This window comes from Prionailurus bengalensis, chromosome C1, assembly GCF_016509475.1.
Source record: "Prionailurus bengalensis isolate Pbe53 chromosome C1, Fcat_Pben_1.1_paternal_pri, whole genome shotgun sequence".
NCBI classification, from domain to species: Eukaryota; Metazoa; Chordata; class Mammalia; order Carnivora; family Felidae; genus Prionailurus; species Prionailurus bengalensis.
This window is the reverse complement of record NC_057345.1, coordinates 21,456,295-21,483,973: the sequence shown is the minus strand read 5'-3', so window position 1 is coordinate 21,483,973 and position 27,679 is coordinate 21,456,295. Positions and strand designations below refer to the sequence as shown.

Sequence of the window (27,679 nt, the reverse complement as noted above, 5' to 3'; positions counted from 1 at the left end):
ATCTATTAAATGAAATTAAGGTAAAGAAACAGGCCAGGTGGATGTAAATTATTAAAAATATATAGAAAGTTAAAAAAAAGGAACCGGCTAGGCACACAGATGTCAGTAATGTTCAACCATGGCTTAAACCTCAAAGTCAGACCTGCCCTTGGAGCATGCCCTAACTCTTGAGCCTTTTGGTCTAGATGTAGCTGGCTCCATGACTTCCTACCACACAGGCCACACAGCTGCTTTCCCAGCTGGAATGTCTAAGGAACTTCAATCTGCCCTAGCCACGAAACTTAAGCATGGGGGATGGGGACAAAGGGTACTTGAAATGGAAGATCAACGTTGCCCATCATTTGGCATAACAGCAGGTAATTCATGCATTCTGACTTCACAGGGGGTAAGGATATAGTGTCACCGGAAAAAGGCTCCTGGGTTGAATAAATCCTACGCTCCACTTCATTAATGACTCCAAATTCTTCCCTCCAAGAGTGTACATAACCCTACCTGGAACAATTGTTCAAAGACAAATTGGAAAACCTTGTTTAACGGCACCTTGGTTTTCAAACTCAAAAGGCTGTCGAAGGGAGTGGTGGTGCAAGAAGAGTCATAATCAGAATTGTTGGTTACTAAAATCTTACAAAACGTTTCCAAAAAGGTAAAAGTTCTTCCAATACTTTTGTTAAAAAGGAGTCTCTTATCTCCATCACAGTCCGTTTCTGTTTGTCCTTTGTCCTGACTACATCATGGCAGGGATCTCTGAAGAGACTGTGTCCAGGGGCTGCCAGTGACAGTCCATGAGTGCATCATACAGCTCCTCACTCTGCTCCATGAACTCCTTGTTGGCCTCCGTCACATCCAACTGCGGCATGGGGTCTGCAAGAAAAGCAAGGGTGGGTTCCGAGCGCCAAGAGAAGCTCTGGGAGACTTGGACTCTGTTCCCAACTGCCAGGACTTCCTCCTTCCTCAGGAAGTTCCCTACCCTCGGTCAGAGTCCCTCATGCCTCACAGGGGTGGATACCACTGTCTTGCAGGCTTCCTCTGAGGATGAAAATAGAACCTACTTAGAGAATGGAACATGTAGTCAGTACTCCGATAATGGCGGCTGTTATTCCTCCTCATCTCTGGCCTTCCTGTGCGCTGGCTTTCCTGGAGTGGTCTTTATTTCAATTTTGGGTTCTGGAAATCTGATCAAAATTACTAAATCCAAAGCACTGTTGTTAAAAGGGAACATTACACAGCCGTGAAAATGAACCTCAGCTGCATACAACTTGATTGGATCTCACAAACGGTGACTCTGTTATACATTTACAACAATGAGCACTGAGGATTGTACAGAATTGTTGAAATCACTACACTGTACACCTGAAACTAATAACACTGCTAACCATACTGGAATTTCATTAAAAAAGGCGAGGGGTGTCTCAGTGGCTCAGTCGGTTAAAGCATCTGACTTTTTAATTTTTTTTAATTAAAAAAAAAATTTAAACTTAACAGGAACCCATGGGGGAGGGGAAGGAAAAAAAAAAAAAGAGGTTAGAGTGGGAGAGAGCCAAAGCATAAGAGACTTAAAAACTGAGAACTGAGGGCTGATGGGGGGTGGGAGGGAGGGGAGGGTGGGTGATGGGTACTGAGGAGGGTACCTTTTGGGATGAGCATTGGGTGTTGTATGGAAACCAATTTGACAATAAATTTCATATATTAAAAAAAAAAAAAATTTATGAGAAAGCGTGAGCGGGGGAGGGGCAGAGAGAAAGGGGAGACAGAATCTGAAGCAGGCTCCGGACTCAGCTGTCAGCACTCGAGAACTGTGAGGTCATGACCTGAGCTGAAGTCATACTCAACTGACTGAGCACCCAAGCACCCCAAGCATCTGACTCTTGATATCAGTTCATGTCATGATCTCACAGTTCATGGGCTTAAGCCCCGTGTCGGGCTCTGTGCTGACAGTGTGGAGCCTGCTTAGGATTCTCTCTTTCCTCCTCTCTCTGTGCCCCTCCCCAGGCTCATGCTTTTTCTCTCAAAATAATAAACATTAAAAAATAAAGTTTATGGGGTGGCTGGATGGCTCAGTTGGTTGAGTGTCCAACTCCTGATTTTGGCTCAGGGCATGATCTCATGGTTTGTGGATTTGGGCCCTGCGTTGCACTCTCTGCTGGCAGTGGGGAGCCTGTTTGGGGGTTCTCCCTCTTTCTCTACCCCTCCCCCACTCACACTCTCTCAAAATAAACTTTAAAAAGGTTTAAATTGTCAAAAAAAATAGTGTTGAATGAAAAAAGCAAGACGTATCTATAGTACAGCTGCATTACATGAAGTTAAAAACAGGCAAAACTTGGGGGGCCTGGTGGCGCAGTCGGTTAAGCGTCCGACTTCAGCCAGGTCACGATCTCGTGGTCTGTGAGTTCGAGCCCCGCGTCGGGCTCTGGGCTGATGGCTCAGAGCCTGGAGCCTGTTTCTGATTCTGTGTCTCCCTCTCTCTCTGCCCTTCCCCTGTTCATGCTCTGTCTCTCTCTATCCCAAAAATAAATAAACGTTGAAAAAAAAAATTAAAAAAAAAAAAACAGGCAAAACTAAACCGTATTATTTAAGGATGCATATCTAGGTGATTATAAAGAGAAAATCAATACAGTAGTTTCCCCTAGCAGGGTTGTGATTAGGGGAAGGATAGTTTCTGGAGGCTGGCAATGTTTTATTGCCCTGAATAAAGGTTTCACAAGCAATTGCTTTATAATTACATATTAAACTATATGCTTGTTTTACATACTTTTCTGTAATAAAAGAAGTTACAAAAAATTCCTTAATCACTATGACTGGTAACATTTTATACTTTTCCTTGCCATCTTGTGTTGGTTTAAAAGGCGCACACACACACACACACACACACAAATACAATAAAATGCACATACACAAACACACATTCATTACAACACTTATTTTACAATTAGAGACATTAAAGAAGACCTAAGTAAATAGACATCCCATGTACTTGGACTGGGACACAATATTGTTTTTAGACAGCAATACTCCCCAAATTGTTCAGTGTAATCCCTATAAAAATCAGCTGCCTTGTTTTGCAGACATTGAGAGGCTCATAAAATGTAGATGGAAATGCAAAGGAGGCACACTTGGGTGGCTCAGTCAGTTAAGCGTCCGACTTCGACTCAAGTCATGATCTCACAGTTCATGAGTTCAAGCCCCATGGTCAGAATCTGTGCTGACAGCTGGAGCCTGGAGCCAGCTTTGGATTCTGTGTCTCCCTCTCTCACTGTCCCTCCCCGACTCATGCTCTTTCTCTCAAAAATAAACATTACAAAATTTTTTAATTAAAAAAAAATGCAAAGGATCTAGAATAGCCAAAACCATCTTGAAAAAGAAAGTTCAAGGACTTTGCCACTTCAAAACTTACTACAAAGTAACAGTAAAAAAAAAAAAAAACTGTGGAAGTGGCTGAAAGATAAGCATATAGATCAATGGAATAAGATTTGAGAGTCCAAATGCAACCTGTACATTTATAGTGAATTCGTCTTCTAAAAGGGTAGCAGACCACTGAATGGTAAAGAATAGTTTTTCAACACATGGTGCTGGGACAACTGGATAACCAGACAAAAGAATAAAGCTAGACTCTTAAGAATTAAGAACTTACTTAAACAAGAATTAACTAAACACGGATCAAAGACCTAAATATAAGAGCTGAAACTATAAACTCTTAGAAGAAAACAGGTGTAAACAAACAATGCCTTTTAGATAACAGCATTTAAGCACAAACAAAAAAAAAAATAAATTGAACTTCATGGAAATTAACTTTTGTGCTTCCAAGGACATTATCAAGAAAGTAGAGACAGTCATGGAATGGGATAATTTGCAAATCTTAAGTCTGACAAGGAACTGGAATCCAGAACAGAATATGAAAAACTCTGGCACGGCTACATACAAAGACAACCCAACTTAAAAATGGACAAAGGACTTGACTAGATATTTCTCCAAAGATCTACACACACACAGTCAACAAGCATACAAAGATGCACAAAGCATTAGCCATTAGGAAAGTGCAAACCAAAACCACAAAGAGATATCACTTGAAACTCACCAGTGTGGCTGTAATGAAAAAGAGTAACAATCACTGGTGAGGATGTGGAGAAACTGGAAGCCTCATAAGCTGTTGGTGAGAACAGAAAATGCTGCAGCCTTTTCAGAAAAGTTTGGCAGTTCCTCCAATGATTAAATACAGAGTTTGCCGTATGATCCAGCAATTTCATCCCTAGGTAATTAAAACTTTTCTCTGTCCATACAAAAACTTATACATGAATGTTCTTTAGTAGTATATTCATAATACTAAAAGTGGAAAGAACCCAAATGTCTATGAACAAAACGAATGGGTATCTACACAATGGAATATTATTTGGCTATAAAAAATGAAATAATGGCACATGCTACAACATGGACAAACCTTGAAAACACTATGCTAAGTGAAAGAAGCCATTCACAAAGGCCCACACATTATACACAATTCCATTTATTTAAAATGCCCTGGGGTGCTGGCACAGTGGGTACAGCACATCTCTCTTAATCTCAGGGTTGTGAGTTCAAGCCCCACACTGGGCATGAAGCCCAATTAAAAAAAGGGGGGGGGGGCACCTGGGTGGCTTAGTCTGTTAAGCGTCTGACTTCAGCTCAGGTCATGATCTCTCAGTTTGTGGGTTCGAGCCCCGCATCGGGCTCTGTGCTGACGGCTCAGAGCCTGGAGCCTGCTTCAGATTCTATATCTCCCTCTCCCTCTGCCCCTCCCCTGTTCATGCTCTCTCTCTCAAAAATGAATCAACATTTAAAAAAATTCGGACTTCTGTGAATGGTTTGAGAAAGTGGTCTAGTTTCAATCTTCTGCATGTTGCTGTCCAGTTCTCCCAGCACCATTTGTTAAAGAGGATGTGGAGAAACGGGAACCCTCTTGCACTGCTGGTGGGAATGCAAATTGGTGCAGCCACTCTAGAAAACAGTGTGGAGGTTCCTCAAAAAATTAAAAATAGACCTACCCTATGACCCAGCAATAGCACTGCTAGGAATTTACCCAAGGGATACAGGAGTGCTGATGCACAGGGGCACTTGTACCCCAATGTTTATAGCAGCACTCTCAATAATAGCCAAATTATGGAAAGAGCCTAAATGTCCATCAACTGATGAATGGATAAAGAAATTGTGGTTTATATACACAATGGAGTACTACGTGGCAATGAGAAAGAATGAAATATGGCCCTTTGTAGCAACATGGATGGAACTGGAGAGCGTTATGCTAAGTGAAATAAGCCATACAGAGAAAGGCAGATACCATGTTTTCACTCTTACGTGGATCCTGAGAAACTTAACAGAAACCCATGGGGGAGGGGAAGGAAAAAAAAAAGAGGTTAGAGTGGGAGAGAGCCAAAGCATAAGAGACTCTTAAAAACAGAACAAACTGAAGGTTGATGGGGGGTGGGAGGGAGGGGAGGGTGGGTGATGGGTATTGAGGAGGGCACCTTTTGGGATGAGCACTGGGTGTTGTATGGAAACCAATTGGACAATAAATTTCATATATTGAAAAAAAAAAACCTACAGTCTATTACATAAAAAAATAAATAAATAAAAATAAAAAATAAAAAATTTCGGAGTTCAAGCTGTATTACAAAGCTGTAATCATCAAGACAGTATGGTACTGGCACAAGAACAGACACTCAGATCAGTGGAACAGAATAGAGAACCCAGAAATGGACCCACAAACGTATGGCCAACTAATCTTTGACAAAGCAGGAAAGAATATCCAACGGAATAAAGACGGCCTCTTCAGCAAGTAGGAAGCTGGGAAAACTGGACAGCAACATGCAGAAAAATGAACCTGGACCACTTTCTCACCCCATACACAAAAATAAACTCAAAATGGATGAAAGACCTAAATGTAAGACAGGAATCCATCAGAATCCTCGAGGAGAAAGCAGGCAAAAACCTCTTTGATCTTAGCTGAAGCAACTTCTTACTCAACACATCTCCAGAGGCCAGGGAAACAAAAGCAAAAATGAACTACTGGGACCTCCTCAAAATAAAAAGCTTCTGTACAGCAAAGGAAACAACCAGCAAAACTAAAAGGCAACTGACAGAATGGGAGAAGATATTTGCAAACAACATATCGGATAAAGGGTGAGTAACCAAAATCTATAAAGAACTTATCAAACTCAACACCCAAAAAACAAATAATCCAGTGAAGAAATAGGCAAGAGACATGAATAGACACTTCTCCAAAGAAGACATCCAGATGGCCAACCGACACATGAAAAATGCTAAACGTCACTCCTCATCAGGGAAATACAAATCAAAACCACAATGAGATACCACCTCACGCCTGTCAGAATGGCTAACATGAACAACTCAGGCAACAACAGATGTCGGCGAGGATGCAGGGAGAGGGGATCTCTTTTGCACTGCTGGTGGGAATGCAAACTGGTGTAGCCACTCTGGAAAACAATATGGAGGTTCCTCAAAAAATGAAAAATAGAACTACCCTACAACTCAGGAATTGTACTACTAGGTATTTATCCAAAGGATACAGGTATGTTGTTTTGAAGGGACACATGCACCCCGATGTTTATAGCAGCACTCTCAACAATAGCCAAAGTATGGAAAGAGCCCTAATGTCCATCGATGGATGAACGGATAAAGATGTGGTATATAGGGGCGCCTGGGTGGCGCAGTCGGTTAAGCGTCCGACTTCAGCCAGGTCACGATCTCGCGGTCCATGAGTTCGAGCCCCGCGTCGGGCTCTGGGCTGATGGCTCAGAGCCTGGAGCCTGTTTCCGATTCTGTGTCTCCTTCTCTCTCTGACCCTCCCCCGTTCATGCTCTGTCTCTCTCTGTCCCCCAAAAAATAAATAAACGTTGAAAAAAAAATATTAAAAAAAAAAAAAAAAAGATGTGGTATATATATACAATGGAGTATCACTCGGCAATCAAAAAGAATGAAATCTTGCCATTCAGAACTACGTGGATGGAACTAGACAGTACTATGCTAAGCAAAATTAGAGAAAGACATATATCACATGACTTCACTCATTTGAGGACTTTAAGACACAGAACAGATGAATACAAGGGAATGGAAGCAAAAATAATATAAAAACGGGAGTGGGGGGGCACCTGGGTGGCTCAGTCGGTTGGGCGTTCGGCTTCGGCTCAGGTCATGATCTCACAGTCCGTGAGTTCAAGCCCCACATTAGGCTCTGTGCTGACAGCTCACAGCCTGAAGCCTGCTTCGGATTCTGTCTCCTTCTCTCTCTGCCCCTTCCCCACTCACACTGTGTCTCTCTCTCAAAATAAAATAAAAACATGAAAAAAAAATTAAAAACAGGGAGGGGAACAAAATATAAGGGACCCTAAATATGGAGAACAAACAGAGGGTTACTGGAGGGGTTGTGGGAGGGGGGATGGGCTAAATGGATAAGGGGCACTAAGGACTCTACTCCTGAAATCACTGTTGCACTATATGCTGACTTGGATGTAAATTTAAAAAATTAAATTTATTTAAATTAAAAAAATTAAAACAACAACAACAACAACAAAACCCAGAATAGGTAAATCCAAACAGACAGAAAGTAGATGAGTGGCTGGCAGGGACTGGAGGGGGCCGGCACATGGAGAGTGACTGCTAATGGCCACAGAGTTTCTTTTGGAATTAGTGGTGACGATAGCACAACTTTGTGACTATTGCCCACCCCAACCCCCACTTGTGCTTTAAGTAAACGAATACAACTTTTAAAAAACTATATTGGACTGTATACTTTTTTTTTTAACATTCATTTATTTTTGAGAGACAGAGAGAAACAGAGTATGAGCTCAAACCTGGAAACTGCAAGATCATGACCTGAGCAGAAGTTGGACGCTTAACCAACTGAGCCACCCAGAAGAGTTTTACTTCTTTAAAACTCAACATCTGTCTAGGGGTGCCTGGGTGGCTCAGTCGGTGTTCTCTCGTGGCTTCGTATTCTCTGTCTCTCCCTCTCTCTCTGCTCCTCCCCCACTCGAACTGTGTCTGTCTCTCTCAAAATAAATAAATAGTATATGTGCTGCCGAAGCGAGCACTCAAAATAAATAAATAAACTTAAAAAAAAAAACCCAAAAAACCTTAACATCTGTTCAGAAACATGTTGAAAAACTTTTTTCATAACTTTTTCAAGCCTTAGAGAATCCTTTAATTACTAATATTTCCCTTGAAAAGTTTTGCAGGTTAGCAATTCCTTCAGTTTTACTTTCCTTTTTCTTGTTAAATTCAGTAAAAATTACAATAAATGCTTTTTTTTAATGTTTATTAATTTTTGAGAGAAAGAGTGTGAACAGGGGAGGGGCAGTGAGAGAGGGAGACACAGAATCCGAAGCAGGCTCCAAGCTCTGAGCCGTCAGCACAAAGTGCGATGCAGGGCTTGAACCCGGGAGCCACGACGAGATCATGACCCGAGCCGAAGTCATGCTTAAGTGACTGAGACACCCAGGTGCCCCAATAAATGCTTTTAATTAAAAAATAATAATGGCTATTACTATGTCGCAAATGGGGGTGATTTTCAGTTTCTTCATCAATATGTTACTATAGTTTCCAAATTTTCAATGGTAAGTAACTATTACTTGAAAATGAGAGGGGTGCCTTGTGGGTCAGTCAGTGGAGTGTGCAACTCCTGATCACAGGGTCGTGAGTTCGAGCCCCATGTTGGGGGTAGAGATTATGTAAATAAATAAATAAACTTAAAAAAAAATGAGGAAAAAATGTAATGTGAAATATATAGAAAAATTAAAACATGAAATAAAAAGTGAATTTTACAAATTATCAAACAAATACAAGGCAATAGTTTTGCTGGAGAACTGCATCTGGGGACCGAATGGCCCACGTCTAGGGAGTGACCAGCTCTCTCTCCTGTTGAGCTGCTCCCTCCGGGCTCTCTGGGACCTGCACAGACACCTCTGGGGGACACACTCAGTTCTTACTCTAATTACGCAAGCACTAGTTCTCTCACTAAAAGTCAGTCTCCTCAAGAGCACACTCCACATCGCACTCCTCAGCATCTAGCTATAGGCACAGTGTCAGCCACAGGGCGGTCACCCGGCAACAGCTGACAGAAGACAGAGGAAGGGGTGAGCAAACTCCTTTCTTACCTTCCAATGCGTCGTCCCCGACTTCTTCGTATGTCTGCCAAGAGACCAGAGAGGGGATGAGAAGCAGTGTGAACTCCTGGCCCAAGGCCAGGAGGCCTTTTTTTTTTTTTTTTCCTTTAACATTTATTTATTTATTTTTGAGACAGAGAGAGACAGAGCACAAGTGGGGAGGGGCAGAGAGAGGAGACACAGAATCTGAAGCAGGCTCCAGGCTCCGAGCTGTCAGCACAGAGCCCAACGTGGGGCTCAAACTCACAAACCGTGAGATCATGACCTGAGCTGAAGTCGGACGCTCAACCGACTGAGCCACCCAGGCGCCCCTGGGAGGACTTATTTTTAACAAGAGGAACTCGGTTGCTGCCTCTTTCCCATATTTTCTAAAGTCCAAGCTGCCACCCTTACCGATCCCTGGAGGACGACATACCCAAGAGGACCAGGTCTGCCGAACCATAGTTACCTGCATGGTGCTCTGTGTGTAGCCATACTGGGGGTAGCTGTAGCTGTAGCTGCCTGTGTTCTGGTCATAGCCCCACTGGGCGTAGTAGTTCTGGTACTGCTGGTAATACTGGTTGTAGCTGTAACTGTACATCTGACTATATTCCACTGGCTTCACGCGGCTCCTTAAATGAAGAAAGAAGCCAAAAGAAACAAATGTAGACAAACGTTTCCATAACTCTTACTACGTGGCCAGGGGCTGTTCTAAGTGCTTTCCGCAGATCAACTCATTCAAAACCCACGACAACCTTATGTAAGAACAATACATTATTCCTATTTTAGATGAGGAAATTGAGGTACATACAGGCCACATCATTTGTCCAAAGCCACATAGCTAATAGGAGATCCACACCCAGGCATTCTGGCTTCAGAGCCCAGGCTTTACAGTCAGGAGTTTTGTTTTTGCTTTTAATTTTTTTTTTAAGTTTATTTATTTATTTTGAGAGAGAGAGAGAGAGCGAGCACGAGTCGGGCAGGGACAGAGAGAGAGGGAAAAGAGAGAATCCCAAGCAGGCTCCACACTGCCAGCACAGAGCCTGACAGGGGGACTCGAACTTATGAAACTGTGACATCAAAAACTGAGCTCAAACCAAGAATCAAACCTTAACTGACTGAGCCACCCAGGTGTCCCTACAGTCAGGAGTTTTAATGGTTAGGTTTGTCTCTCTTATCAAATCTTGTCAGTACTGACTTGTCCTCTTACCAAGATCTTGGGGGCTGGTTTTTTTTGCCACCCACAAAGGCTCAGGTGAACAAGGCCTGGAAAATCTGGATTTAGGATGATCCAAGAAGCTTGTCAACTACAAAATGCTAATCACCTCTCCTCCACACACACACAAAACAAGTGTTCCAGAAGGTCCAGCAGGCTTAGCGGCACCACTGCAGTCACAGCTACCATTACAGAGTAGGTACTCAGGATCTGGGCCCACTGTTTTTCATATACAGTCTCCTATCTTAAGTCTCACACAACCCTTTGGCAGAGCTATTATGTATTTTTCCCATTATACAGATGAGAATACTGAGCCTCTAAAAGATTAAGTGATTTACCCAAGGCCACACCTAGGACTGGAGCCAAATTCAGCTCCAAGGCTCATGCTCTGAACACCACACTGTTACCTACAGTACCTGTTCTGACAGATGTAAGACATCTTGCCAGGCTCCTATATCCTGCACTCACAAATCAGGGCTGAGGCCCAGGCTCAGTGGGCAGCTTTCTTCTCCTGCTTGCATGGCTACCCTAGCCACTGCTAACCAAAGACAGGATGTCAAGCTTGACAAGGATCCACTGCTCTCAAAAATATACACAATCATGTGTGAGTAGGCTTAGGAGACAGGCCTGGGGTATGACCAGCAGTCCGAGGTGGGAGGAATCAAAAGAACAACATGGCAATGTGCTTCCAGAGTCATCACACTCCTGAGAGCCAGACTCGTAAGTGCACACCAAATACGCAGGGGGCAGAGGCCCACACCACCCGCTGGCTGGCTTATAAGGAGAACTGTAACTGCCACGTGGCGTGGAAGGCACTCACGTCCTCATGATTAGGGTATTGTATCTCCACAGTGAAGCCAGAGAGGAAACCAAGTCATAAGCAGGAGGTGAACTACCACGGCAATCCTGTCACAGGAACCACAAGTTCTCAAAGTCTGAATGAGCGCGAGTTGTTTTCGAGTGCAACATCTGCTTGGTGAGCAGGACTCGGCTAGAGCAGTTAGACAACTCCATGTCTGACCATCTTAGCATCACCTCCTGATGGGGTGGCCGGATGAGGTCTAGTGGCAGAGACTTCCTCTCCCTGCCCGGCGTGAGGCTGGAAACTGCTAATGCTCCCCTCCGTGACTACCCTGACACGTCTCCAAGGAGTCTGCCACCCTCCTGATATATTCACATAATTGAAGGTCATCTCCCTGGCCTGGGTCTGTACACTTCTGCTCTGTTTCTCCACACTCAGCTCTTACAGATGAATTCTCAAAGAGAACCCTTACCACCCTCAATTCCCAGTGCTTGATGGCGCCTCCCTAGAGGCAGGCCCCAAACTCTGACAATGATCAGCCAGGAAATGGAACAGAACATAACCTCCTTGCAGAAGGCACTTTCTTTTTCTTGTTTACAGCTACAACTCCAAAGTCTAGGTCAGGGCCCGCAGAGTTGTAGGAACTCGTTATTGTTGACTGAATAAACGGTAACACGTCAGAAACAACCAACAACGTCAACATCTGAGGAACCTTGAGGCAGAATATATGGTCAAGATACCCTGAAGCTATTAAAAATATTATGGTGAGGGGGCGCCTGGGTGGCTCAGTCGGTTGAGCGTCCGACTTCAGCTCAGGGCACGATCTCACGGTTCGTGAGTTTGAGCCCCGCGTCAGGCTCTGGGCTGATGGCTCGGAGCCTGGAGCCTGCTTCCGATTCTGTGTCTCCCTCTCTCTCTGCCCCTCCCCCATTCATGCTCTGTCTCTCTCTGTCTCAAAAATAAATAAACGTTAAAAAAAAAAATTTTTTTTTTAAATGAAAAAAAAAATTATGGTGAGGATTGTAGAGCTATGTCGGAAAGGGAATGTGTATATGAGGGAAACTGGGGGAAAAAGAATGAGCACTGTTACTGTAATTAAAAATGAATAAAGAGGGGTGCCTGCATGGCTCAGTTGGTTAAGCATCTGACTCTTGATCTCAACTCAGGTCATGATCTGATGGTTGTGAGATCAAGTCCCATGTCAGGCTCCAAGCTGGGCATGGAGCCAGCTTAAGATCCTCTCTCTCTCCCTCTGCCCCTCCCCCCACTACCTCGTGGGCATGCACATACACACACTCTCTCTCTCTCTCTCTCTCTCAAAATAAATAAATAAATAAATATTTAAAAAAAAATGAATAAACACTGGGTGCCTGGGTGGCTCAGTTCGTTAAGCATCCAACTCTTGGTTTCGGCTCAGGTCATGGGCCGTGGTTCTTGGGCTTGAGCCCTTCATCCGGCTCTACAATGGTGGCTCAGAGCCTGCTTGGAATTCTCTCTTTCTCTCTCTCTGCCCCTCCCTCGCAAGAGCTCTCTTTCTCTCTCAAAATAAATAAGTAAACTTTGGAAGTCAGAAATCATAATTAGTCATTTTAGGATAATGAGGAAATTTCTTTTAAATATTTTCTGTAATGTTTTATATAGTATAGAATAACATTTTGAGGGGAAATTACTCAAACTGATCTTCCATGTATTAAATACAGTTAAGCTACAAAGAACCTCCAAATCTTTTGCTGCTTTGAAAAACCTTGCCATTTAGGGGCACCCTGGTGGCTCGGTCGGTTAGTGCTCAACTTTGGCTCAGGTCATGATCTCATGGTTCATGAGTTCAAGCCTCACATGGAGTCACTGCTGTCAGCACAGAGCCCCTTCAGATCCTGTCTCTCACTCTCTGCCCCTCCCCAACTTGGGCTTTCTCAAAAATAAATAAAACATTAAAAAAAAAAAAGAAAAGAAAGAGAGAAGGGCACCTGGGTGGCTCAGTCGGTTAGGCGTCTGACTTCGGTTCACATCATGATCGCCTGTTCATGAGTTCAAACCCTGCGTCAGGCTCTATGCTGATAGCTCAGAGCCTGGAGCCTGCTTAGAGTCTGTCTCCGTCTCTGCTCCTCCCTGCCTCACACTCTGTCTCTGTCTCTCTCAAAAGTAAATAAACATTAAAAAGAAAGAAAGAAAGAAAGAAAGAAAGAAAGAAAGAAAGAAAGAAAGGGAGGAAGGGAGGAAGGGAGGAAGGGAGGAAGGGAGGAAGGAAGGAAGAAAACTGGCAGCCTAGGACTAGAACCCAATGGAAAAAAAAAAAAAGACAGAAAAACCTGGCCATTTGGAAGTTCTGCCCCAAGAACGTGGCCATTCTGCCACTCATGGCATAGAGTTCCTCAGCCTTCACATTATTGACTTGGGGGCAAGGCAGACAAGTCTTTCGGGTGGGGCGGCCTGTGCATTGTGCGACATTTAGTAGCATCCCGGGCCTCCACTCATTAGATGTCCTCCCCGACAAGTTGTGACAACCAAAATTGTCTCCAGGTATTGCCAATGTCCCGCTGTGGGATGAAATTGTCCCCAGTTGAGAACCACTGCTTTGGCCAAAGGATAGAAGATTCTATGCAGAGAGCAGTTGTCTTCTGAGTGAAAAACCTGCTTGGAGTTGTAAGGGAAGAAGGGCTCTCTGACTGGCATGACAGGTATGATAGTGATGTACATAATATTCTGTAGTGTTTAGGATCATTCCCTCTTAGCTATTCCCATAGTTAAAATTGGGTATAATATCTTTCCTTCTGCTCAATTCTCTTCAGTTCCGTGGATAAATCTCTAATGGTGACACTACGGGGCAAAGAGCAAGCACGTGGGAGAATGCAGAGCCCAACTGCTTTCCCAGCACTGCTACCGGCCATGTCTGAATGTATGTGCCTTCACCAGTCAGAGCTCTCTCCCAACTGTAAGCTTCTGGAGGGGCAGGGTTATGTCCCTTCATCTCCAATGCCCAGAACACAGCCTAGCAAGTAACAGGCACTCATTATCTGTGACCTAAACCATATGCCTCCCTGCAGTCTCACGTCCAGCACGCGGAAGCTCCCCTCATCACCAAGCAGATGAGGAGCGTCCAGGCTGGCATCAGTCCAGAGGCTCTCTACCTTCCCGCCAGTGCACGACTCACGCTTTGGGGATTGCCACACTCAGCCGAACTGGTTTAGACCCTAAGCCAACTGCTCCCTGGCACTCAGTCAGAGCTCGCTTCTGTTCCAGTTCATCTGTGAATTTCACAAAACCATAGCCCCTGTAGGAAACAAAAGCAGACACACTATTTAGATCACAAATGTGATGAAGGTAAAGTTTAAAAACAGAAAAGAGAGAGAGAGTCCCTCAAACTCTGTAGGAAGGGATGAGATCCCCATCAGTGGAGGCATGCTGTAGGTAGAACAATTCAAGATTCCAGCGCTGGAGGATCCTGAGATCTGGGGGCATCCCTACTTTAGCTCACCGTTCCCCTCCACGCCTTCACTGATGGGGTTCCTTCCCAAACAGAGGCCTCCCACCCAATCTACTGGAAATACTATTATCATCAGTATGGTAGTAGTAACAGCCGTAGAAGTTCACTGAGCAAATACTTCCTGCGTCTGCCCCGTTGGCCAGGTACGGTGTTAGGCACTGGGGCTCAGCAGTCCTAAGCAGACAAGGTTCTTGCTGTGCTGGACTCATATTCTACTTGGGGGATCAATGAATGATAGTGAACATTTCATGAGCACTTTTTATTTCCCAGCACCGTGCTGAGCGTCTCATCAAACGGCCCAACGATTAGATAATGGTGGTATCTGCATTTTACTGAGGAGGGAACTGAGGTCAGAGGGGTTCAAAACTTACCTGACATCACTGGAGAATCAGGATTCAGATCTAGGTCCCAAGCTTGTAACTCAACCTCATGCTTATAACTATTACTCTGATCAAGAATAAGCCTTTCTTGAGGTTTTTCCACTTTTGAAGTAACACTAATAAATAAAATGGCAAACACCTACAAAGCCTATCCTATTGCTTTATTTATATCACATTATGTAACTCTGACATCAGCCCTATGAACAGATACTATCAATCAGCATCTGTTTCACAGATGAGGAAACAGGGTCAGAGCTTCGGTGACTTGTTTACCACATTATCCCCAGCCAGTATTGGAGTGAGGGTTCACACCAGAACGTCCAGCTCCAGAGCCTATGCTCTTAACCACCGTGCTCCACGGCCTTGCTCTAACATTTCCATCCAAAACACAAATGCTGGAACGGGGTAGGCATCAGTAACCAATGAGGTCTTACTTAGACACGCCTGTCTGGTCCAAAACCACCTTGCCTCCCCGACAGGAGGGGTAGACTTTGACGAAGAATTCATACAGCATGCCGTCATCCACGTCTGGGGTCAGGTCCCCCACAAACAGGGAGTACTCAGGGCTGAGAGGAGAGAACAAGATTCAGAGACAATCACCAAAACCTTTGTTCTAACAAGCTCTTTTGGCCCATTCTAGGTAAACTTCCCGGGCCTTCTGAGGGAACAGCACATCTGATGGGCCCTTAACCAGGTCTGAATTTGTTGCATTTGGCAGCCCTGGCAGAAGAGTTATGGAAGCAGCCCCCTGTCCCAAGTCCCTTACTCACTGAACAAAGCCTGTTTGGCTTTGAGTGCAGATGGGGAGACCCGGTCAGAGGATCTCAAAGGAGAAATCTACACATTCTGTATTCACTGCATTTTTGTAAAGTAATTTCCTTGCAAAAAAAATTTTTTTTAATGTTTTTATTTATTTTTGAGACAATGCAAGAGACAGAGTGCAAGCAGCGGAGGGGCAGACAGGGGGAGACACAGAATCCAAAGCAGGCTCCAGGCTCCGAGCTGTCAGCCCAGAGCCCAACGTGGGGCTTGAACTCACGAACTGTGAGATCATGACCTGAGCCGAAGTCAGACGCTTAACCGACTGAGCCACTCAGGCTCCCCTTTTTAAGTAATTTCTATGCCCAACATGGGGTTCGAATTCATGACCCCAAGATCAAAAACTGTGTGCTCTAGGTGCCCCTCACTGCATATTTTTAGTTGAAATAGTGAAAGAGAATGAGAACTGGACCTTATGTCCTAAAGCCTGAAACCCCAGCTAGGATGAAATCCCCTAACTTTTAGAATGTGTGTCAGCAAATTTTTCCTGTAAAGTGCCAGACAATAAAAGTTTTAAGCTTGGCGGGGCACCTATGGTCTCTGTTGCTTTTTCTGTTTTCACAATCCTTTAGAAGTATAAAAACCATTTTTAGCTTGCAGGTGACACAAGTCAGGCCACATCTTGTCAACCTCTTATTTTAAATATATATATTTTAAGTTTATTTATTTTGAGGGGGGGTGGTGTGCAAGCGTAGGGGAGGGGCAGAGAGAGAGAGAAAGAGAATCCCAAGCAAGTTCTAAGCCTAGAGTCCAGCATGGGGCTTGATCTCACAAACAGATCATGACCTGAGCCAAAACCAAGAGTTGGGCCCTTAACCAGCTGAGCCATCCAGATGCCTTTATTTTATTCTTTTTTTTAATAGTCATTCCTTTTTTTTTTTTTTAAATTTACATCCAAATTAGTTAGCATATAGTGCAACGATTTCAGGAGTAGATTCCTTAGTGCCCCTTACCCATTTAGCCCATCCCCCCTCCCACAACCCCTCCAGTAACCCTCAGTTTGTTCGCCATATTTATGAGTCTCTTCTGTTTTGTCCCCCTCCCTGTTCTTATATTATTTTTGTTTTCCTTCCCTTATGTTCATCTGTTTTGTCTCTTAAAGCCCTCATATGAGTGAAGCCATATGATTTTTGTCTTTCTCTGACTAATTTCGCTTAGCATAATACCCTCCAGTTCCATCCACATAGTTGCAAATAGCAAGACTGCATTCTTTTTGATCGCCGAGTAACACTCTACTTTGTGTGTGTGTGTGTGTGTGTGTGTGTGTGTATATATACACCACATTTTCTTTACCCATTCATCCATCGATGGACATTTGGGCTCTTTCCATACTTTGGCTATTATTGATAGTGCTGCTATAAACTACTCTATTCTATTCTATTCTATTCTAGTCTAGTCTAGTCTAGTCTAGAGAGAGCACAAACGGGAGAGGGGGGAAGGAGAAAGGGGGAGAGAGGGAGAGAGAGACAATCCCAAGTAGGTTCCACACTCAGCATGGAGCCCGATGTTGGGGCTCAATCCCACGACCTAGGGATCATGACCTGAGTCAAAATCAAGAGCTGGACGCTCCACCGAGTGAGCCACCCTAGGTCCCCCGTTCTAGAAAAATTATTAAAAGAAAAAATCAGGGGCACCTGCCTGGATCAGTCAGTGGAGCGTATGACTCTTGATCTCTGGGCTATGAGTTTAAGTTCAGATTACTTAAAAATAAAATCTTAAAAAAAGAAAAAATCAAACGTAAACTCATTATTATTTTCTTAGTTCAAGCATGATATATATTCCTTCTTTAAAATCAGAATATACAACGGGCAGCTCAGTGGCTCAGTAGGTTGGGCATCTAACCTCAGCTCAGGTCATGATATCAGTTCATGAGTTCAAGCCCTGAGTCAGACTCTGTGCTGACAGCTTGGGGCCTGGAGCCTGCTTCAGATTCGGTGTCTCCCTTGCTCTCTGCCCCTCCCCCTCTCGCACTCTGTCTCTCTCTCTCTCTCTCTCAAAAATAAATAAATATTAAGAAATAAAAAAATAAAATTAGAATACACAAAAGGACAAAAGAAAAATAAAATTACCAACAACCCAGCCACTCAAAAGTAATCACTATGAACACTGTTATATTTTTGTCTCTTTTTTTTCCCTTGGGCTTCTTGTTTTGAATTTACAAAACTTGGGTATAACTCATTTTGTTTCCAGCATTTTTTCACTTTTAACATATCACCAACGTCTTGACATGTCCTATTTTGCTACAATGACTTATTAATGGATACACAGTATTCCAATTAATAAACATATTGTCACGTAAACCACTTCTCAATTATTAGATTATCTGGGCTTTCTCCAATTTTTCCCATTATATGTAATATTTCAATGAACACTTTTGAGGCTAATCTTTGCATACATCCATGAATAAATTCTGAAAAGTAGAATTACAGGGTCAGTGGGTGCATATCTTTTTTAAACTCTTGATACATTGTTTTAAAGCTTTTGAACAGCACCCTGAAAAGTTGAAGCTGAACGGATTTATGTTGCTACAACAGGTCAATTCTTACTATGGGTAACAGGGAGGAAGGCTAGAGGTGGGCCCAAAGAGAATACATGGGTCTTGACAAGAAGCCCCAGTGGGGAAGGGGAAGGAGTCATCCTTCAGGAAGAAGGCAAAGCGGACCAAACTTGGCTCCTCAACCGTCTCTTTGGTAGAGCCCAACACAGTGATGCGTCTTGTCTCTATCTAGACATTTCCTGGGGCTTGAGGCTACCTTGGGGTTACCCTATGCTTACCTGTTATCTGGTTGTTTCCCATAAGTGGCATAGTTCAGTTTAAAACGTTTTGCCTAGAAATTTAAAAACAAACAAACTAAAACAGAGAAGGGCATTTCAAGAGCCAAACAATATTTGAAAAAAACTGAAATAAATTACCTTGGCCAAAACATCTCCCCCTCTCTAAGCCTCAGCTTTTTCTCCTGTATAAAATGGGGGGGTTGCACGGATGATCGCTAAGGGCACTGCCAGCTCCATGGTTCTATGAGCCCAGGTGTGCCAGCTTGGTGCAGCTGTAAGCTAAGTAACTGTGGGAAGAGCAGAATGTAACTCTCTTGAAATGTGTCCTCACTACCGCCAGCCTGTTCTAGTTTCTCAGTCAGGCAGAGGTCTAGGGTTTCAAGTCTTCCGTTAAGGGAGGCAGAGGTGCACAGCGCAAAGGGCATGGATTTTAGAGGCAACCAATCTTCAGTTTGCATCCTGGCTCTGTACTTACTACCTGTGTTGCCTTGGGGCAAGTTATTTCACTTCCCTGAGCTTCAGTTTCCTGGTCTGTCAAAGATAACAATGCCTACTGTTCAGGGTTTTTATAGGATTAAATTAAATAATGTAAGTATACAGTAGGGATTCAATAAATGATAGTTATCGATGACAATAAAAATGGCAACATCATCATTATCTAAGTGTCCTTACAGGTGTGGCTCCGGGAAGGGGTTTCCCATTAATTTTATGCAAACACTTCTCGGCTGTGGCCAAATCTGCGAATTCTACAAAACAGTAGCCAGCTGGGATTCTGGAAAGAAAGCAAACAAGAGAAAGAGAATGGTTAAGGGTGGTATTCTCAGATGAAACTAAGCCCTGGCCTGAGGGGAAGGAAAAATGTTTTTCTAACCAGAGCCTGTACTGTTTTTTGTTCCCTCTTATATTCTAGTTCAAAACTAATTTACAAACCTGAATGTAAGGATTGCCGATCTGGGCCAGTCCCACACTCATCTATCTAGTAAACATTTACTTATGTACTATATCACCTATGAAGTATTTTTGTCAAGAATATTTAATATAATACGGGGCACCTGGTTGGCTCAGTTGAATGCCTGACTTTGGCTCCAGTCATGATCTCATGGTTCATGAGTTTGAGTCCCACATCGGGCTCGCTGCTGTCAGTGCAGAGCCTGCTTTGGATCCTCTGTCCTCCTCTGCCCATCCCCCACTTGCACTCACTCTTTCTCTCTCAAAAATAAACAAACAAACAAACAAACAAAAAAAATATATATATATATAATACAATACAATCAAACTCTTAGCTCTAATGTCCAGTTTACAGGAAATATTAGGGACAGAACAAGTAAAACACCACCAAAAGGAAGCAAATAAGTCCAGAAAGTTAAACTGGATTCCAGAATGTAGAACCTTATGTAAGACAATTGGTCTTACCTCTTTAAAAAGTCAGTGTTACGAAAAAAGATAAGAGGTGAGCATTTTTTTTTCTTTTTTTTTAATGTTTACTTATTCTGGGGGAGAGAGAGCGCACGAGCACAAGTGGGGGAGGGAGAGAGAAAGGGAGACACAGTCTGTGCTGACAGCTCAGAGCCTGGAGCCTGTTTCAGATTCTGTGTCTCCCTTTCTCTGCCCCTCCCAGGCTTGCACACTCTGTCTCTCTCTCAAATATAAATAACATTAAAAAATAAATAAATAGGGGCGCCTGGGTGGCTTGGTCAGTTAAGCGTCTGACTTCGGCTCAGGTCATGATCTCACAGTCCGTGAGTTCGAGCCCCACGTCGGGCTCTGTGCTGACCGCTCAGAGCCTGCAGCCTGTTTCAGATTCTGTGTCTCCCTCTCTCTCTGCCCCTCCCCTGTTCATGCTCTGTCTCTGTCTCAAAAATAAATAAACGTTAAAAAAATTTTTTTTAATAAATAAATAAATAAATGAGACAGGAGATGATCCTTTAGTTCATTAAGTGTGATGACTGAGTGTTCATACTTTTGTGATATGTACCTTCCTCAAACCCTGTTACAACCTTAGCACACTACTCATCTGACTTGGGGAAAAAAAAATTTTTTTTAAAGCTATAAAAAGCTATTCTTGGGGCAAATATAAAAATTTAAATGTAGACGGGCCACCATATGGGAATTCTTTGGATATCGTTTGATGGGTATCAGGGAATCACTGTTAATGCTGTTAGTATGATAGAAGCATTGTGGTTATGTCCAGTTTTTGGCAATGTATGCTTAAATATGTTGTGGTAAACTGTCACAACATCTGTGACTTACTTTCATATGATTTAGCAAAAAGAAACATGTATCTACATCTATCCAGTTAGAGAGATAAGGAAAATATGGCAACATGTTAACAAAATTCAGTGGTGACTATATTAGTGTTCACTGTACCATTCTTTGTAGTTTTACTTGAAAATTTTCATAATTTAAAGTGTTTTTTTTTTTTTCTTGATCACCTACCACAGGTCAGGCTGATACAGAGCTGAAGAACAAGATTCCTGTCCTCAAGAAACTTACAATCTGGCTGGCTGGACAAAGTAAACCCATGGACCCTAATTGCGAGATGTCTAGGAGATCCCCCATATTTATTTTTTAAAGAGACGGAAGTAGGAGGATATAGCTATATCCTCTGACATCCCTTCTACTATAAGATTTATACTGCAAACAGTTAATTTTCCTTAACATCATCCTTACAGGTATCACCGGTGAAATAATCCTAACTTTTCTGGAAATATTACTCAAGATCCTTAGTTCCAATAAACATATGGACACAAAGCCAAGAAGGTATGGGTAATAGCAGTGCTTGTGCCCAAGGATCACAGAACAGGATCTATGAGCTCCATGTTTGTTGATGCTAAGAAGAATGAAGGGCCAAATCTGTGTCTTCTATGTGCGAGAATCTTGAGGCTCACAGATGTGAAGACCACCATTAGTAAGAGCTACCCACTACTGGGGCACCTGGGTGGCTCGGTCAGTAAAGCAACTAACTCTTGATTTCCGCTAGTCAGGATCCCAGGGTTGGGGTTATTACGGAGGATGACGAGATTATACACAATGTGGGCTAGCTAAAATGTAACACAGATTTCTGGTGGGCTGCAGTTAAACTTGGAAGGGGTGTGGGTTTCTTGGAATGCCAGAGGCCTGAATGCATTATGCCCTAGCCCGGAGGCCAGACCTTCCAGGTGTTTCTGCAGTCCTTGGGGAACTCCCTTATCTATACATTGCATACAAAGTTTAGCAAAATAATAGGACACATAGCCACTTGCCATATTTCTCTGATTTGATTAGTCTCTTGTGATTATTCACCTTTTAGTCAGGCACCCTTTGTTTTTGCTTGCCTGAAATGTTATATGCCCTTTGAACATAAATGAGAGTATAAGTGAGGCAAACAGGGTCTTAGTCTGTGAACCCTGACCCGGTGCCTTCTCCTCTCTTTCTTAGCAAAGAGTGGAGTAATCTTTCATCCATCAGGGCAGGGTTTGCTGGCCATTCCCAGCAGGATCAAGCCCAAACTCTCCCCACTGAATGTGGAGCCTGCTTAAGATTCTCTCTCTCTCTCTCTCTCTCTCTCTCTCTCTCTCTCTCTCCCTTTGCCCCTCTCCCTGCTCTCGTGCTCTCTCTAAAAAATTTAAAAAAAAAAAAAATTCAATCATGGACTTGAAAAAAAAAAAAAAAAGAGCTGAAGACTACAAAGCACTCACTATGGGCCAGGTTCTGTGTTGGCCATTTCACATGCACCATCTCTCACTGACTGAATCGTCACACTAACTCTGCGAGGTGAATGAAACCATTACTCCCATTTAGAAGGGGACACGGAGACCTAGCAGGATTCTACAGTAGGCCTTAACCCACACAGCTGGGATGTGCCACAGGTTTGAGTTGAATTCTGACTACATTCTTTCCCCAACATTTTATTGTAAAAAATTCCAAACATAAAAATGAAAAGAATTGGGGGCACCTGGCTGGCTCAGTCAGAAGAGCATGCAACTCTTGGTCTCAGGTCATGAGTTTGAGCCCCACATTGGATGAAGAGATTACTAAAAGAAAAAGAAAAAACTTAAAAAAAAAGAAGAACTGTATAGCAAACACCTACATATCCACCACCTATAATTAACCCTTTATTATACTTATTTGTTACACAATTATCCATCTATCCATCCCTCTACCCACTTATCATCCTTATTTTCTGATACATTCCAAAATTAGGTTTTAGATATTGGTATGCTTCCCTCAATTACTTCAACATGCATATTATTCAATTATTGTTTACAGGTTTTTTTTTTTGTTTGTTTTACAAGCAGTGACATATACACACAGAGAACTGCACAAATCTTTTAGACACTGAGTTATTTTTACCATACATCAATTTTGTATATTCTACAAGTTTAAATAAATGGAACCACACAGTAAGGCTTTTTTCATTTAGCATAATGCCTTTTTTTTTCTTCAGGTAAACTCCACACCCAAGGTGGGGCTCAAATTCATGACCCCCAAGATCAGGAATCACATGCTCCACCAACTGAGCCAGCCAGGCACCCCTTCATTCAGCCTAATGATGGAGATTCATTCACGCTGCTACTATATAAGTAGTTTGTTCTTTTTTATTGCTGAGTGGGATTCTATTGTATGAAAACACCAATATGTATCTGTTTACCTATCTGTGGATATCTGGACTGCTTGCAGTTTTCAGCCATTGTCCTGAAGCTGTTATGAACACTCTTTTCAATTCCTATTTTTGGTGGATAGATGTTTTCATTTCTCTTGGGTAAATACCTAGACTAGACTTGCTCAGTCATAAGGCAGATGTATATAAGAAACTGCCAGACTCAGGGCTCAATCCCACGAACCAGGAGATCATGACCTGAGTTGAAATCAAGAGTCAGACACTTGGGGCGCCTGGGTGGCGCAGTCGGTTAAGCGTCCGACGTAAGCCAGGTCACGATCTTGCGGTCCGTGAGTTCGAGCCCCGCGTCAGGCTCTGGGCTGATGGCTCAGAGCCTGGAGCCTGTTTCCGATTCTGTGTCTCCCTCTCTCTCTGCCCTTCCCCCGTTCATGCTCTGTCTCTCTCTGTCCCAAAAATAAATAAACGTTGAAAAAAAAAAATTAAAAAAAAAAAGAGACACTTAACTGACTGAGCCACCCAGACACCCCCCACTCAACTGGATTCTTAATGATTCTTTTAATGTTTATTCATTTTTGAGAGAGAGAGAGAAAGAGAGAGAACGAGCAGGGGAGGGGCACAGAGAGAGGGGGAGACAGAGAATCCCAAGCAGGCTCTGTGCTTCACACTGAGCCCCACCGAGGGCTTGATCTCACAACCATGAGATCATGACCTGAGGCGAAATCAAGAGTTAGTCACTCAGCTGACTGAGCCACCCAGGCACCTCTGGTCTTCTTTTTTAAATTTGCATTTACTCATTTTACAGTATTCTTATAAGCCTCTTCAAAGTCTTTTATCAAGTGAGGCTGAATAAAAATGCAATGTGTCTGTAAGTATCAGCGTAAGAAACAGCTAGAGTTTAGTAACGGATAGGAAGATACAGTTCCAAATCTCATTTCAGTAAAGTAGAAAGTACTACAGAATGTTTGTTTTCATACCAGTAGCTGATTATCTGGGGCCTTCTGTCTACAAGAGTGAAAAAGAAAAATATTTAGGCTAGCACAACGTACCAGTCAGAAAATCCTAGGTATGAAGCGTCTCAGCCCCTCTGGCCAACCTAGTAGTATTTAAATTCTAACAAGCACCCTTATCCCATGTGATTGACTAACTAAACCTTTCTTTGTACATTTACAGATCATGCATCCTTTCCTAGAAAGAACAGAGCTCTTCTCTCCTGTACCACCCTGGGCACCAAGGAACCAAACTCCACCACCACCACCAAGGAACCAGCCCCTTTGGCAATACCTCTGAACCCTGTGACAACATCTGTCGCTGGCACCACTGAGCCTGTGTGTAATCAAGAACTGTCATAGAGGGGTGCCTGGGTGATTCAAGAGGTTAAGCAACCAACTCCTGATTTCAGCTCAGGTCATGAACTCACAGTTTGAGTTCAAGCCCCACATCGGGCTCTGCACTGTCAGAGTGGGGATTCTCTCTCTCTGTCCCTCCCATACTCTCTCTCTCTCAAAATAAGTAAAATAAACTTAAAAATTAAAAAAAAAAACAAAAAACAAAAAAACAAACAATTGTCATAGACCACTGTACTTCCTTAATTAATTGCCCTAAATTACTTTTAAAATCTCTGGGCCAGGAGAAACCTTGGAGTGGGCGTGTGTGTGTTGTTTTATTTATTTATTTTTATTTATTTAAAAAAATTTGAATGTTTAGCTATCTTTGAGAGAGAGACAGAGAATGAGTGGGGGAAGGGCAGAGAGAGAGAGGGAGACAGAGAATCTGAAAACAGGCTCCAGGCTCTGAGCTGTCAGCAGAGCCCGATGAGGGGCTCGAACTCAGGAATGGTGAGATCAAGGCCTAGGCTGAAGTCAGATGCTTAACCAACTGAGCCACCCAGGCACCCCTGGAGTAAGCTTTTGGACAAGAGTCTGCCTTCTCCTCAGGTGGCTGACCTCCTGAATAAAGCTCCTATTCTTTCAAATTAAAACTCCTCTCTTGGGGGTGGGAGGGTGAGAAGAAAAAACAACTCATCTCTAGAGTATTGGCCTTTCCAACTATAAGGCAACCAAACCTGGGTTTCAGTACAGGTATTGAGACTCTGAATACACAAAGTACCTGTTAACCAAATAGCCAAAACTGACTGCAGTTCATAACTCTCATCTGTATTTTTCAACCATGTGATGTTTTATTTAAAAAAAATTTTTTTAAATGTTTATTTATTTTTGAGAGAGAGGCAGAGCTTGAGTGGGGGAGGGGCAGAGAGAGAGGGAGACACAGAATCCGAAGCAGGCTCCAGGCTCTGAGCTGTCAGCACAGAGCCCGATGCGGGGCTCGAACTCACGAACCGTAAGATCATGACCTGGGCCGAAGTCGGATGCCCAACCGACTGAGCCACCCAGGCACCCCCAGCCATGTGATGTTTTAGCAAGCTACTTTAGTAGAGTATGTGGCAGAGTAGCTGCTCAGTAAATACTGACAATTGATAAAAGAACCCTCCCTTTTCTAACTAGAACCCTAAGGAAAACTAAGACCCCCTCCTCCCAAGAGAAGGAAGAATCTGGAGGCAATATAGCACCACTATCTCAAAATATTCTCTGCATTTTGTTGTTTCCATATTTACTGTTTCATCTCCCTATTAGAATGTAGTAAACTGCATGAGAGGAAGGACTATGGTTTGTTTCAGCCTTCTATCCAGGGAACCCAGAACAACAGCACATAGTATTATTTCTATAAATAACTTTTTAAGTGAATGACACACGACAGTTAAGAGCACTCATGGCTTTAAGAACAGACCTGAGTCCTGGCTTGTCATTTAATAGCTCTGTAAACTTTAAGACAGTTATGAAGTTTCTCTAATAATAGTACTTAGCTCAGACGTTATTTGTCTGACTTTAGGGGCACCTGGCTGGCTCAGTCGGTGGAGCATGCGACTCTTTATGTCAGGGTTGTGAATGCAAGCCTCATGTTGGGTGTAGAGATTACTTAAAAATAAAATCTATTAAAAAAGTGATTTTAAAGCGTTTATTACTGTGGCACCTGTGTGGCCCAGTAGGTTGGGTGTTGGACTTTGGCTCCGGGCATGATCTCATAGTTCATGGGTTTCAGCCCCGCATTGGGCTTTGAGCTAACAGAGCAGAACCAGCTTCAGATTCTCTATCTCCCTCTCTCTCAGCCCTTCCCCCGCTCTCTTTCTCTCTCAAAAATAAACAAACAACAAAAAAAGTGCTTATAACTAAGCATACTGTAATCTGTTTATATTTATTGAGCATATACCATATGCCAGACACTGTTCTAAATGATGAACGTGAATTAACTCATTTAATCCTCACCATAACTCTTTGAGGGCGATGCTGTTATCACCTCCACTTTCATAGTTGTGTCAGGAGATGGAGAGGTTAAGTAATTTGCGGAAGGTCACAATAGTAGACATAACTTTCAGTCTGGTTCCAGAGTCCAGTCCTCAAGCAATATGCTACACTTCCTCTCAATAAGCCCCCAAAATGTTAGCGTTTCTAACGTTATATTAACTATTATTAGGGGTGAGAAGCCCTGACTTTGTGATGTTTACACTCTCAGAATGACACTTGCAGCACGGTCTATTAACGGAGAATTGAGAAGATCGAAGGAGAAAATGTACCCAGTGAGGCGGTTTCGGATTATTTTGACGCTCATTACGGTCTCCCCCATGGTGGCAAAGGCTCTGGAGATGAAATTCTCATCCATGTAGGGCTCCAGCTGCGTAAATACAAGAGCAGAGCGATTCAGGCCAGCCAGCAAGCAGGCTCCACAGTCCGGGTTCCAGAGCCCACGCGGGTTTGGCTACGCGATGCTGGTGGGGGCGGGGTGAGGGAGGGGAGATTTTCATCTACAGAGTGGCCTGATCCCCACCTTTCAATCCCTTGCCTCCTTCCCCTCAAACTTGCTCCCTTTAGGGGGCCTCCCTTCTGGATCTAGTAATCCCTCCAGTCCTAGAGCCACAGCGCCCTTCAACCTTGGGATTCTGCCATGCTCTCCCCCTAAAGAACCTCCCTTTCCCTTCCATGAACCCAGGTGAAAGGCCAGAAACCCCCACCCTCAGACTCGGTCCCTTCTTCTAAATGCTGGGACCCTCCTGTGTCACCCAAAGAACTCCCCTCCCCATTCACTTCCACCCTTTTGGGATTCCAAGACCCTTCCGCCTCAGACTCTTCCTCCCCCGTGACACTAAGAGTCGTCCTCCTCGGACCCGCGCAGCCGCCCTCACTCACATCGCCCATCCACAGGCTGGCCGCCATGTCCGCAGCCGGCCCGGAATTCCGTGGGCCAGGGAGGCCAGCGCGGTAGCCAGACCGCGGGGTCCGGGACCGCCAAGGAGCATGCGCCTCGGACGCCTTCTGCGCAAGCTCTGAAACTCCAGCGCCCAGGGCCGCGCCCGGATTTGCCACTCCGGGTTTTTCCGACGATTCGGCTGGGCGCAGAGTTCCTGGATCCCTGGGGGCGGA

At 43.6% G+C, this 27,679-nt stretch overlaps 1 protein-coding gene and 1 non-coding gene across 5 annotated transcripts; one reads left to right on the top strand and one right to left on the bottom strand.

Moving 5' to 3' along the window:
* Window positions 1-27: 27 nt before the first annotated feature.
* On the bottom strand, window positions 28-27,679 carry LOC122480182 (tRNA selenocysteine 1 associated protein 1). 4 transcript variants are annotated; one of them, XM_043574244.1, is made up of 10 exons: window positions 27,446-27,665; window positions 26,836-26,933; window positions 19,280-19,379; window positions 18,608-18,660; window positions 15,448-15,579; window positions 14,301-14,420; window positions 9,601-9,763; window positions 9,144-9,177; window positions 4,073-4,141; window positions 28-861 (listed from the first exon to the last, which is right to left on the bottom strand). In XM_043574244.1, exons 1-10 carry the CDS (start codon window positions 27,470-27,472, stop codon window positions 725-727), a joined length of 933 nt encoding a protein of 310 aa, XP_043430179.1. In that variant the 5' UTR covers window positions 27,473-27,665; the 3' UTR covers window positions 28-724. The 4 variants fall into 4 exon arrangements, with proteins under 4 accessions (XP_043430179.1, XP_043430180.1, XP_043430181.1 ...); XM_043574245.1 differs by having other exon boundaries at window positions 26,836-27,027; window positions 27,446-27,628; XM_043574246.1 differs by lacking the exon at window positions 4,073-4,141 and having other exon boundaries at window positions 27,446-27,679.
* On the top strand, window positions 20,528-20,627 carry LOC122482383. The gene has a single exon (XR_006297167.1). It is a non-coding gene; the product is annotated as a small nucleolar RNA U13 (small nucleolar RNA).